Genomic DNA, 12,729 nt, shown 5'->3' on the forward strand with positions numbered 1-12,729 from the left:
GGAGCTGGTGTCGCAGGTGGACGGGCTCTCCCGCAACATCGACCTGCTGAGAGCCGGCATCGAGACCGAGGTGCGAGCCGGGCTGCCCGGGGCCCCGCCACATCGCGCCGGGTTTCACCCCAGACCGGCGCCCACTTGGAAGGGGATGGGGAAGGAGGACCCCAAGAAAGAGCTTGGATGATGTCACCCCTCAAACGTGCCTTTCAGCTGCGTCAAGGGTGGAAATAACGAGCTGGCATTCAGGGAGGGGCTGCGTTTGCTCTCTGTGGTACAGGAGAAAAGTGTGTCACACACCTCTCCTTCAGAAAGGAGGGACGGAGTGGCCTTGTGGATGGCCGTAAGGTGTGACACAGCAACGCGCCGGCTGCATGTGCATCCTACATCATAGCTGAGCCCGTTCACCGAGGGCTGCAAGGAGAGCGCAGGCAGCTCCTGCAGGCTGGACTGCAGCCCTGCTCTCTGGCTTTGGGTTCTTTGATTGATTTTCCAGCAACTGGGGTTCTGTAACAATGTTAATTATCTTTTTGGCTCTTGCATTTTAAATGGCTGTGTTAAAAAGGAATGCTAAAGTCCTTTTGAGGGCAAATTTCCTTACGGTGCCTTAAAAAAAACCCCTGTAATGTACTGAAAGAGAAACCAGTTTATCAGTACTTCCAGTGCTTATAAGGATCTTCCTAGCAAGGAGCAAAGTGGACGGAGCCTTTTTCCTCCTCACCGAATTATTCTAGTGTCACAAATACTTTAATTCTCATATTATTACACCTCTTAATAGGAAATGTGTCTGATAGCATTTGCTTGTGGTAACTGAACTGAAAAGTTTGTTATTTTAGGTTCAACGAGATCTAAACGTCGCTGTTGCCGAATTTACTGAATTGAAGCAGCAGTTAGAGCGGGACACGCTGGTTCTGAGCATTCTGAAAAAGCTACAGGAGGTGAGGAGGGGGAGCAGCTTAAAATCACTGAGCAGCAGTCATCCTCTCTGGTGCTCAGTCTGAGGCATTACTCTGGGCTTCTAGTTTGAATGACTGTCTATAGCTGTTTACACAATGGTGGTCGAGTAGCAGATACACAGTGACACGTGGGTCTGTTTGACTGTTGCAGTTTGACACAGCTATTAAAGAGTACAACACCGCACTGCTGGAAAAGAAGTATGTTGCAGCAGCTCAGCAACTGGAAAAGGTAATCACTTGTTAAGCATATGATGATACAGTTCATGTATATTTTCCAGTAAATTTCACAAGATGCTTTTCATTAGTAGGGGCAACACTTACCTGTGCTTTGTGTTGATCTTTACCACCACCAGGCACGAAGCAACCTGAAAATGCTGGAATCCCGCAAGGGCTTTGAGCTGAAGATCCTGAAAGCACTGGGCACAGAGCTGACGGTGCAGACACAGAACATGCTCTATCATCTAGGAGAAGAATGGCAGAAATTAGTTGTATGGAAGCTTCCTCCTTCAAAAGGTACTCACAATTCTAGTTTGTTTTGCTGTTTTTGCTTCACTGTTTCAAATGCCTGCTTTCAGGCACCTACAAGACAGGAAATACAGTCACACTGTTGAACCAAGGTTGCTTTAAGGAGCTCTTGCTGCTCTTTGCATAACCTAATGAATGGGAGTGATGAGTGACAATGTTCTTTGGATATCACTCCACTCCTGGAGTACTTAGGTGCTTCCACAAGCAATCCAGTGTAGTGAGTAGATTTTGAACAGGGTTTTTTGAAGGTTCATCTGCCTCATCTGTGGTATTTCTTAGAAAATGTTGAAGCAGAGATCAGAACAGTTACCAGCCTCCAAGTCCTCTTATAGTCTTGTGAAGTCTCAGAAAAGGGATGCTCTCTTGCAAAGCTTTTGCTCCTGAGGAAAACAGTTGGGCCAAAATTTCAGGTTGCTTATTATTGCACACCTTATTTGGTGTAGGAGCTGGAAGACCTTTCTGAAACTCTTGTTCAGCCTGAACATGTTTCCCCTTTAGGCTAGTTTTAAAGATACTTCTCCGATAGGTTTTCAGGGTGCTGCTTTTGTTGCGGGCAGCTAATTGCAAGAGCTGCTCTAGAGTCCCTACATTGCTGTCATCATTGAAACTTTTCCTTTGGACGAGAAAAAAAACCTTGTCCTTTGGATTTGTCTTGAAGTGGGGAGAAGAAGGGACGGAAAGCACTTGTCACTAAATGTCATTCAATTGCAAGGTGACCAAAATGAGGATTCTGGACTGTTGTAAGAGACTGATTCTCATTCCGTTGTCCTGCTCTGTAACCCGGGGAAGGAACTCCATACCCACTCCTGATGCTCTTTTACAAGAACTGTGCTTTGTGGAAACAGGGAGAGGTGGAATATTGCTTTAGCTGCCACCTGAGGAGTGCAGTAGCTTCTCAGATCTGTTGTATCTCAGACCACACTCTGACACAGAAATGGTTCTTTTTCTTTAGAGAGCAGCAGCCTGGAGTCAGTGGTGCATTCAGAACTACACCTACACACGGTGCCATCAAAAGAGGAGGAGATTGCTGGCCCGCCTGTTGCTTCTGTGCTGCAGGCATTTGCTGTCCTAGGAGAACTGCACACCAAGCTTAAAATTTTTGGTAAGATGGACTGTAGATGAACACAGCTGCAGTAGCCCGCGTGGATATGAGCTTGGTCTTGTTTTAAGATGGATATTGAGAGCCAACTCACTTCAGCAGTACACTGGAAGACTTCTGTCTTTCTTGGCTTGAATTTCCCACTAATGTGAATGCTCTGGTTCTTATTAATAGGAAATTATTTATCCTATTACTTATCCAGAATTATTCAGCCTTTCCTGTCAATGTACTCTAGTCCAGTGTTTAGATCTATGGCTATGTGGTTTCATGATCTGTACAGCCTCTTCATCTACCAAGACTCTTGGTTTCAGGCAGCCTCTGGGCTTCAGCGTTCTCAGTTGTTGATAAAATTAATCAGCAAGTATGGCCAATACTAGGACAGGATTTCATGCTTCCAGCTGTTTTAAGTTGTTTTTCACTTTACATTAAATATACTATTCTTTGTTAGACCTCCAGATGTTTTACATTAGTAAAGTGGTCTTTAGTGAAACCAAACACAGCATTTTACCTCATTAGCTGTTCCCTGATACAGCTAATCAAGAGCGTTCCTTCTGCTTCATGCAGAGAATCTCTACATCCAAAATAGTCATGGGTGGGCCTCACTGGAGCAAACTGCCTGCCTCCTGCTGTTAGAAGACATCTCTTTTTTCGTTTCTCAGGTCAGTTGTTGCTGAAATACATCCTCAAGCCCCTGATTTTGTACCCGTCTCTTCAGCCATTCACAGAAGAACAGTCAGATGTGTTCATCCTGCGCTTTAAGTCCGAGGAGCTTAACTTTGATCATTCCTCTCCTATGGAGGTTTTCGACAAGATCAAGCTTATTTTTGAAGTTCTCCACAAGTATCTACTGAGTAGGTAGTTTCTCCCTTTTGGAATTAGACTGAGATCATCAGTACCTCGTTCATGTAATTGGAGCAGCAGCTTTCTAGTATATCTGGTTGTTAAGCAGTATTGTGTAAGTTCTAAGCAGCTTTTAACATTAACTTGGTGTACTGTGCTCTTGGACAGCTTGGCACCTTGGCAAAGTGGACTTAGTGGTGACCCAGCATTCACAGAGCTGAGAAAATAAAGGAGGACAGTATTTTGGCTTAAAGGGATCAAGGAATTAATTTTTTTGCTATGTGTTTTTTCTTACGAACCAGTCACTGCGTTGAAGATATTTGCATCCACAGGTTTAAAATAAACATGCTGGGAAAATGGCCTCAGTTTACACTTAAATTCAGTTGTCTTTTGGTTGGGTGGGTGATTCCACAGGCCCAGCAGGTGGCCTGGATAAGAATACCTCCATTATAGATTATGGAACAGTTGATAGATGTTGTTCTGCCAGGAAGGACTAAACGAACTGGTGAAGGGTCTGATCCAGGAAGCAGGCATATTAAAATCCATTTCTGTTCTCTTGAATTCAGATGTGCCTCTTGAGCAACCTGCAGAAGATAAAAAGGAATGCAGAGTTACACTCGCAGAACTGCTGGGTGATATGATATGGGAAGAGTTATCAGACTGCCTCATTCAGAACTGTCTGGTGAATTCAATCCCAACCAATAGCAGCAAACTGGAGCAGTATATAGAGGTAGGTAGGTCTCAAAAAATCTTTCAGATCATTGTTGTGGAAATGCCAGATGGCCAGCTTGAAGAAAAAGCTGTGTTTTGCTAATCTAGAATTTTGTATTTCTCTCATCAGGGCTGTGGCTTGTGTTTCATGTTATGTAAAGTGTGCAAGGTCTCCGATCTGTGGAACTTAGGCCATGTTTAGCTAAGACCTGGAGAATTTCTGGGTGTGTGATGTAAGGCACTTGTCTGAGCCTCTGTGAGAGCTTGAAGAGGATGATGTAGCAGTGCTGCTTGCCCAGCTGGCTTCCTGAGGACTGTTTGCTCTCTTTGTCTTTGTATTTGTTGTTTATGATCACAGGGGTTTCTTGTATAGGCCACATTATTATTATTATTATTATTATTTTTTAAACTACATACAAAAACCAGAACTTACTGCTAGCGAAGAATGGCAGATGCTGTTTTTCCTGGAGAGGGGGCTGTTTCAAAACAGAAGCAGTCACAGGATAGATCTCCCAGTCCCTTTGCCCCAGGTAGTCCAGTGTAATGTAATTTTATCATCTTGCTCCTCAGGTTTTTGAATTAGGTTGCCAGCACAGGCAGGAGAAACAAACCTGCAGTTCAAACACTGTATTACTGTGCAATCGTGGCCCCCAGCTGAGCCAGCTTTTCCCAAAAGATCGCCAAAAAGCTGTTGGATGGTCAGTGCCCCCTAAAACCTATTTCATCCTTTGCTTTCAGCTGAGTGGAAGAGTTTATATCCAACTCTAATTTTCTTCTTTGATTTTAGGAAACTCTGTTAAGGTAGAATATGTGTCTGCTTTTCTCAGGTGATTAAATCCACAGAGGAATTTGAAAAAGCCTTGAAGAACATGCAGTTTTTGAAAGGAGACACGACTGATTTACTGAAATACGCCCGTAACGTCAATTCCCACTTTGCTAACAAGAAGTGCCAGGATGTGATTGTGGCAGCCAGAAACCTGATGACCTCAGAAATCCACAATACTGTAAAGGTGACTGTTGATGCAATACACTTTTTCTACGTGGCAGAAGAGCTTCACTGTTGAAGAAGGCTTGTCTAGAACAGTCAAGGTTTTTTTTGGGTTTTTTTGGGTTTTTTGTGGAGCACTGAATACTCTTGATTACTTGGGGATCTTGTCAAACAACAGTTTCAAAGCCTTTTGTAATAGTGCTCAAGAAGGTTATTTCACTAACAAGGTATTTCTTAAAATACTTGATGTATTGCATAGGCTTTTCTGGCTAGTGTCATAAGCATAAGAAAAATTAGAGGATTACTTACAGAGTTGCTTCTAGGCACGCAACACCATATAGACTGTTTCGTGGTCTTCTGTGTCATTCATAAGCCAGGAGACTTCCAGCAGCGTTAGGGGACTTCTGCAGCCTTGTGTTTATCTTGAGTCTTAAATCTCCAAATTGAATGTTTTCCAGCCTTGCACAGTCTCTGTTCCGTGGGCTCTAAATGATATTATACCTCTCTCTTCTTTCCCCTTAGATCACACCTGATTCCTGTGTGGCTCTACCAAGGCTTCCTGATCCCGAGGCAGGAGATCACCTAAAAATGCAAAAAACTCCTAAACTTCTGCATAATGACATGGTGACTTTGGAGCACGAGACTAAACTGAGCCAGTACACGTTTTCTTTGCCCACGTGCCGCATCAGTTCATCAGTGGAGAAACTGATGGAGCTGGCTTATCAGACACTGTTGGAGGCTACAGCCAGCACAGATCAGTGGTAGGAATTATATATCAACAGCCTTTTGGACTTACGTTTTCAGGGAACATTGAGGTACATGCTATTGTATTTTAGCTATTAGAGCAGTGAAAAAGTGGTAAACTCCCTGGTGTGCACAATGTAGTTCAAGGCTTCAGTCTTTTAGTTAGGAGAAATGCTACTGCAGTGTTCACTACAGCGTCTTGTCGTACATTAGCTGTCAGTTGTTTAGAAAAATCCAAACTATCTCTCTTTTTCAAACCAAATGATAAGTGATGGCACCCATTCTGAGAGGAGTTCTTGCTTTCTTTGTGCTGGGTGAAAGCAAAGAACTCCAGCTCTGCATCTGGCAGGGCTTTTCAGAGAAAACAACCATTTTGAGGAACCACATACAGTCTGCTTTAAAAACTGGAGATCACAACCCCGAAGGAGGAGAGTTGCCTAGGTACTGAATACCCTTCAGTATACTATGGCAGAGAGAGGGCTGACTATTTACACACACCTGCTGGGGAAGGGACACTGTCCCCTTTGTTCCTGAGGTTTCATATATCTCCCTTCTGATATGTGGTCTGAAGCTTGTCTTTTCCACACTGAACTTACAAGGTCATCACAGCCTTTGTGAATTTTCCAGAATGTTGCCTTTGTTGCCATCCCTGTAACTGATCCTGACAATCTACCCTTTGTGCCAGTGCTTCACTACTAATAAAACCTTGTTTTAGAGAAGGTTGAGGGCCACTTGTGTATAAGATTTAATTCCACTGACAAACTAATGTGAACCTTATTTTCCTCATAGCTGTATACAACTCTTCTACTCTGTGCGGAATATATTCCAGCTGTTCTATGACGTAGTGCCAACATACCACAAGTAAGTGTGTGTGTGTATTATCTAGGGCCTGTTTTGGAGAGAGAACAATGCTATTGTCCCCAGTTTGTCCACCACAGCTAGAGATTACCAAGGGCTTCTTCCAGCAGCAAAAACCCAGTACTCTTAATCTATTATTAAATCATACCTGCTGCAGCATTTCCAAGTTGGCAGTCTTATGACCAAGGAAATAGTTGCAGTTCTTATAAAAGCTATGTTTGAATCCAGCCACATAACTCTGACTGCAGGTCTGATGCAGATTTTTTTCATGATGTTTTTTCTGTAAAAAAAAAAAAGAGCAGGAATTAAGATTGAGAGTATACAGTTCTATCAGAGAACACTGAGGTATTACGGAAAAGGATTTCTCTCTTTTCCTCTCCATAACTTTGCTGTAATAAAGTATCTTCCTGATACAGTACAGTTCATTGCTAGAAACAATGTGGATATAACACATAGTTTGAACACTAACATGCCATTTCACTAGCCATTAAACTTCTTTCCTGTAAGTTTTTGTGTGGGTGTGGCAGGAGGTTAAATACTTTTATTCCAACTGATGTCTTTACCTGGCATTGCCCACAGTCAGTTACTTGCAACACCCATCTTAGACCCTGAATTTCTCTAGAGTAGCCACGACTATTTTTTTTTTAAACAGAGCCAGGTCTAAATAAATACATTTTTCCCTTTTCTGTTCCTCCTTCCTGGACAGGGAGAACCTTCAGAAATTACCCCAGCTGGCAGCCATTCACCACAACAACTGTATGTATATCGCTCACCACTTGCTCACGCTGGGACACCAGTTCCGATACCGCCTGACTAACATCCTGTGTGACGGAGCAGCCACTTTTGTAGATCTGGTACCTGGTTTTAGGAGGCTTGGTAATTTTTCCTTTCAATACTGAAATATATTGATGGATGACGTGGTAATTAATCCTGGTATTTGTGGCTGAATGATTTAATGTAAGGGTGGCTACTGAGTCGGGCAATGAATTGTTACTTAGAGTTTTGGAGAAGTAGCAAGGACGTTTTCTGGATCGGGAAGTCTGACAGGGCGTTATGACTCTAACCACGATGGCAGTTTAGGGCTTGACTCCTTGAAACCCAACTCTTCTTGTCCAGCACATAGTTCCCAGAACAGTTCATTATCCAGCAAGATGTGGCACTCAGATATTTTGGGATCTGCTGCTCAGTCCTTTGATATTTTCTTTATCTTATTATATTTAGAGACTGGAAATTCCTTTAAAAATAAAACATACCAAGTTCATTATTCAGCACTTACTTACAGTCTCTAAATTAGCAGAGCAAGTTTAGTAATTGCTTCTCTGCTTGTTTTTGCTCCTAAAGGGATGGAGTGTTTTCTGGCTCAGATGCGAGTGCAGAAAGGAGAAATCCTGGAGAGGCTGTCGAGTGCCAGGAATTTTTCTAACATGGACGATGAGGAAAATTACTGTGCAGCAAACAAAGCAATAAGGCAGGTAAGCAAGGCAATCAAAGCCAAACATCCCATTGGCTGTAGATGTTGTCCTTGGGATTACAGTATGTAATCTCAGTCCTCAGAACTGTGCAGAACTTTTCAAAACAATTTTCTGGCATTTTTTTCTTTTCCTCTGGGCTGTGTCTTTCTGTAAATTGAAGCATGCCAAGTTCAGTTCCTCTTGCTGCACGTTGAAATGAAAAGCTTCTTAATCTTGAACTTTTGTTTATAGTACCTTTATAGTGTTTTTCATTTTTCAAGGGAAAAATCTGTCATGCTTTTGATGAGCCTTAACACAAACTGAACACGTTTCATTTTCTCCCAAGAACATCCACTCTGCACGATGGCAGGATACTTGATTGCCTTTGGCTTCTTTCCGACCGGTTTCTGACCATATGCAGTCACCTTATCGTTTAGTGCCTCTTTTAATGTTTTTGATGTGTTATCTTCCAGGTATTGCATCAGTTGAAGAGACTGGGAAAAGTCTGGCAAGATGTCCTTCCAGTGAACGTATACTGCAAGGCTATGGGGACTTTACTGAACACAGCTCTCACAGAGATTGTCACTAGGATTGCTGCCCTAGAGGTAAGTGCGTGAGATGGACACGCCAGGCAGAACATTTGTGACCTCTAGGAGTTCTTTCCAAGATGAGGTTTACAGGGGAACAGTTATCTTTCACAGAAATTATATTTGTGGTCCTGTCTATGAGAAACATTCAAGATACCACTAACTCACATCCAGTTGAGACCATGTATACTCTTTACAGCAATTCTGTGACTCTGTGTAGTCAAAGGGAGAGTCAAGGAAGCGGCTCTGATTGCACCTTAATTGGGATTTAGGTGTGTCACTCCTACTAAAAATGTTTCTATGAATCGATTTCTTCCTTTGTTCAGGGCACAGGAGTTAAATTGTCTCAAACTCCATCTATCTCTGCATCTCTAGTGCACCTTTCCATCCTAACTAGGCACCAGATGCCAAAATACCTGTGGCATTTCAAACCAAAATTCTGACCTGTTTAAACCTCCTAGTACTAGGTTTAAGTGATTGTCAGGTTACCTGAGGTCAAGTACAGCTATCCTATTACGTTTCTTAATTAAAGGATATTTTCATAGCAAATGAGAGAAATATGTTAGCGCATCTGTTCTAGTTGTAGTCTGCATCCAAAGAGCCTTCCACTATCCATCAGGCAAATAAGCCCTCTTTTCCCACAACAGCTAGTTTACAGGACACTTGCTCAGGCTGTGCCTGCCAAAAAGCTGGGCTTTCATCAGTGGGCTGCCAATGTCTGAGCAATTTCTCTGTAAACTGTTCAGACCTTCATCATAACACCTCCACTTCACAGTAAGTGCGTGCTGCTGCACTAAGATACACTGGTCAGAAGCACAACCATTGTTCTGAGGCAATCACTGAGAACTTGCTGAAATAGCTATTAATGAAATTAGTTATATTAGCTTGTGAGTATTAACGTCATCACTGCTTTCATCTTCACACACACACAGCCATTTCACTTACTGGTTGGCACTCCAAAAATATATCTAACCGTTCCCCTTGTTAATGTTTGTTTGATTCTAGGACATCTCTGCAGAAGATGCAGATAGATTGTACTCCCTCTGTAGGACCATGGTGGAAGAAGGACCCCAAGTTTTCACCCCACTACCTGAAGAAGACAAAAACAAGAAATACCAACAGGAAGTTCCAGTCTATGTGCAGAAGTGGATGACGTTCAAAGAGCTGATGATCATCTTGCAAGCCAACCTCCAAGAAATAGTAGATCAGTAGGTGTCTTCCTTCTTTTCAGTTCTTCGCTCCAATAACAGGGAGCTGGGAAGTGGTCTGACATCAGCAGGGTGCTGCACTCGGGGGACTCTGTTCAGATGACAGGCAATCACTGTTAATAAGGATCAGATAACTGTTCCTGGGTCTGTTTCTTGGCTGTGTTTACAGTCCATTTCAATCTTGCTCAAATATTCAGCTGTTTCCTGGAAAAGAAAAGCAATGATTAAAAAACAAGTGCTGTGGGAGGGCCAACCACAGAGCAATTATGCATCCCCCTTAGCTTCTTTAGTTTGAGAAGTGTTTCACAGTAACAGCCTGGCATTTTGCCTACTGCTTCTGACGTTGGCTCTTGCCTTGCTCCTCCAGTTGTTCCATGTGATTGGCTTCTGCTTTTTAGATGCTGTTTCTTGCTTCTTTTAACTTGCAAGGGGGCTTCATCCGAGTTATAAAATATGATTTGCATAATTATTTCTGTTACTTTAGTTGGCATGAGTTGTCAGAAGCTAGACATTCCCTGTTCACAGCCGCCTCACACATACATCTGAATGGCAAGAAAACATACTGTCCTCAGCAGGCTCAACTGAAAAGGTACCAGCCATGGAGAAAGCACACAGGGAAGGCAGTTGCTTTTCTGTGCCCTGCTTATTGCTGCTGCTGGAACCCTATTAGACACCAAAGCATCCCAACTATACTTCTGTCTGGGCAGAACCACTTCCCCCCCACCTTGTTTGGGAGGTGAATGGGAATTTTGCAGACAGGCTTTAGGCTTACAACAGAAACATACAGTTTGTAATGAGTGCAAAAATCACCTCACAACCTGTTGTTTCATGTACCAAGTTAAACAATTCTGGGCTCCAGTTGCATACAGCTAATAGGCTGCAAACTGGATTTGTTTTGTTTTCAGACTTAGTGCTGTACCGATTGCTTGGAAGGCTTGTTTTAACATGACACTTCTGTGCAGTTTGGTTAAATAAAGATCTTTCTCTCCCACACAGGTGGGCGGATGGGAAGGGGCCTCTTGCAGCTGAATTCTCCGCAGCTGAAGTGAAGAGTCTGATCCGAGCCTTGTTCCAGAACACAGAAAGGAGAGCAGCAGCACTAGCCAAAATTAAGTAACTGTGTTTTCTCCTACATGTTGCATCTTCTGATAAAGCAAGAGCAAACTGAGTCTTACAAATGTTTGTTTTTTTTATATTATTTGACCTTTCTTATTTATACTGGTATAAAAAAAAAATGCTTAGCATTAGATAAGTGCTCTCTGGAGGCTTGGTTGAGGGAGAAGAACCATTTGCTAGCTCAACTTTTGTAGGGCAAAGAGGATGACTCTGTGAGTCTGGGACCATAAAAATCAAAGGTGGGTAACACGTGGACATTAACTGCTAATGCTCTATCTGCCAGGCAGATGGAGTTTGGGCTTGAAAATTCAGTCTCCTGCCGTGCTCCCCAAAGGAGTTCTGCCCAGATCTAAGTTTTCCTTCATGAGCTGGTGGGTGTACAGTCCTGCTGAAGAAGAGATGCTTTTTGTGATGTTTGCTGATTTGCATTCTCTAGGTTTTCATCTTCCTGTTAAGTCCAGCATAGGGAAATAAATCAAATCTTGTATCCAACATGTCTTTGTGAGAACAGGCACTGCTGTCAGATGGGCCTCTCATGCAAGGCACTGTATAACGTCATCTCAAGCTTGCTTGCTTAAGGGTCTGTAGAGGGATTTTTATTTCTCAATAATTAATCTTACCTATGCAGTTTACATCAGAGGCATGTAGCCTCTTTGTGTCTTACCTCTTCTGTCCTTGCAAATTACATATGGTAGCTTTGGATATCCTTCTAAGAATGCTGAAGTGCCAAACTTTGCTCTTTCCCACCTCAGGTTTCCCTGAAGAGCAGACCTCAAGAGAGTGAAAATTTAGGGGAGGGGGGGAGGAGATCCTGTGCTGAATGAACTGTTTATCAAGTCACAGGATTTTGCACAAGTGGCAAAATTCCTCCTGGCTTTATTTCTCATGGAAAATATCTTAAAACTGACTTGGAAATTTTCAGTCTCACTTTACCCACTGTAGAAGCCAGTTCAGCTCCTTTACCTTTTTTGTTGCTTATAAACTAGTTAGGTCTGGCATCTGTTGTCTTTTTGGTAGTAAATATTCTGTCCTTTAAGAATAATGAGAGAAATGTAAATTAATATAAAAAGGGAATGAAGTGTGCACTGAGAGCATTATCTTTTAAGTTACAGAAGGCTATGTTTGAGACTTTGAGAAATGTACATTTCTTTTAGCTGAAAAACTCACCAAGAGCATTCATCAAAACATAGCCCAGAGGCCAAGATGTACCAGTTTCTGCACACATGGAAAACTATTTCCTCCCAGGTAGTGCTTCCAGAAGTCTCGATCATGGAGCTTAATGTTTCAGTCTGTTATCTACTGTTATATCCTTTTCATTTACACTTTTGTCTGACTTCTGTTCAGATTTCCAAGCGTTTGTGCAGGGCCTGAATCACAGGTGGCTTTCACATGGCACTTGAGTCCTTGCAGAACTGAATGGCCACTCTTCTGCCTGCTGGGTGAGCTGAGCAGAGCCCTGGCAGGGGGTGAGGAGAGCCTTCTGCTCTGGCTTTGACTGGCATAGGGAGGGGGAAAATGCAGTCAAATTGGCAGTTAGACCGAGTCCAGCACATGGGAATGCAGCAAGGAAGGGAGATACTGAAGCAAAATCTGACTGCCACCTAGAACTCTAGCTTTTTCTTTTCTTCTCCTCCAAGTAATTTATCTGAATG

At 42.8% G+C, this 12,729-nt stretch overlaps 2 protein-coding genes across 2 annotated transcripts in view; one reads left to right on the forward strand and one right to left on the reverse strand.

Moving 5' to 3' along the window:
* Nucleotides 1-4: 4 nt before the first annotated feature.
* Nucleotides 5-11,078, forward strand: ZW10 (zw10 kinetochore protein; the record flags this gene model as incomplete). Its single annotated transcript, XM_010173222.1, has 15 exons — nt 5-70; nt 831-932; nt 1,102-1,179; nt 1,304-1,463; nt 2,428-2,577; nt 3,234-3,425; nt 3,981-4,144; nt 4,953-5,135; nt 5,636-5,874; nt 6,647-6,718; nt 7,422-7,591; nt 8,057-8,187; nt 8,640-8,771; nt 9,759-9,961; nt 10,958-11,078. Coding segments are annotated over 15 exons (2,163 nt in total), but the record flags the coding sequence as incomplete, so codon positions are not given.
* Nucleotides 11,079-12,227: 1,149 nt separating this feature from the next.
* The window catches only part of TMPRSS5 (transmembrane serine protease 5), a gene marked incomplete at its 5' end in the record, with an annotated part of 5,237 nt that continues 4,735 nt past the window's right edge, over nt 12,228-12,729 (reverse strand). Inside the window, 1 exon segment of the mRNA XM_029086285.1 lies at nt 12,228-12,231. Within this exon segment, the coding sequence (XP_028942118.1) occupies nt 12,228-12,231 (4 nt within the window).

The sequence above is a fragment of the Antrostomus carolinensis genome, unplaced genomic scaffold, assembly GCF_000700745.2.
Source record: "Antrostomus carolinensis isolate BGI_N321 unplaced genomic scaffold, ASM70074v2 scaffold32998, whole genome shotgun sequence".
NCBI classification, from domain to species: Eukaryota; Metazoa; Chordata; class Aves; order Caprimulgiformes; family Caprimulgidae; genus Antrostomus; species Antrostomus carolinensis.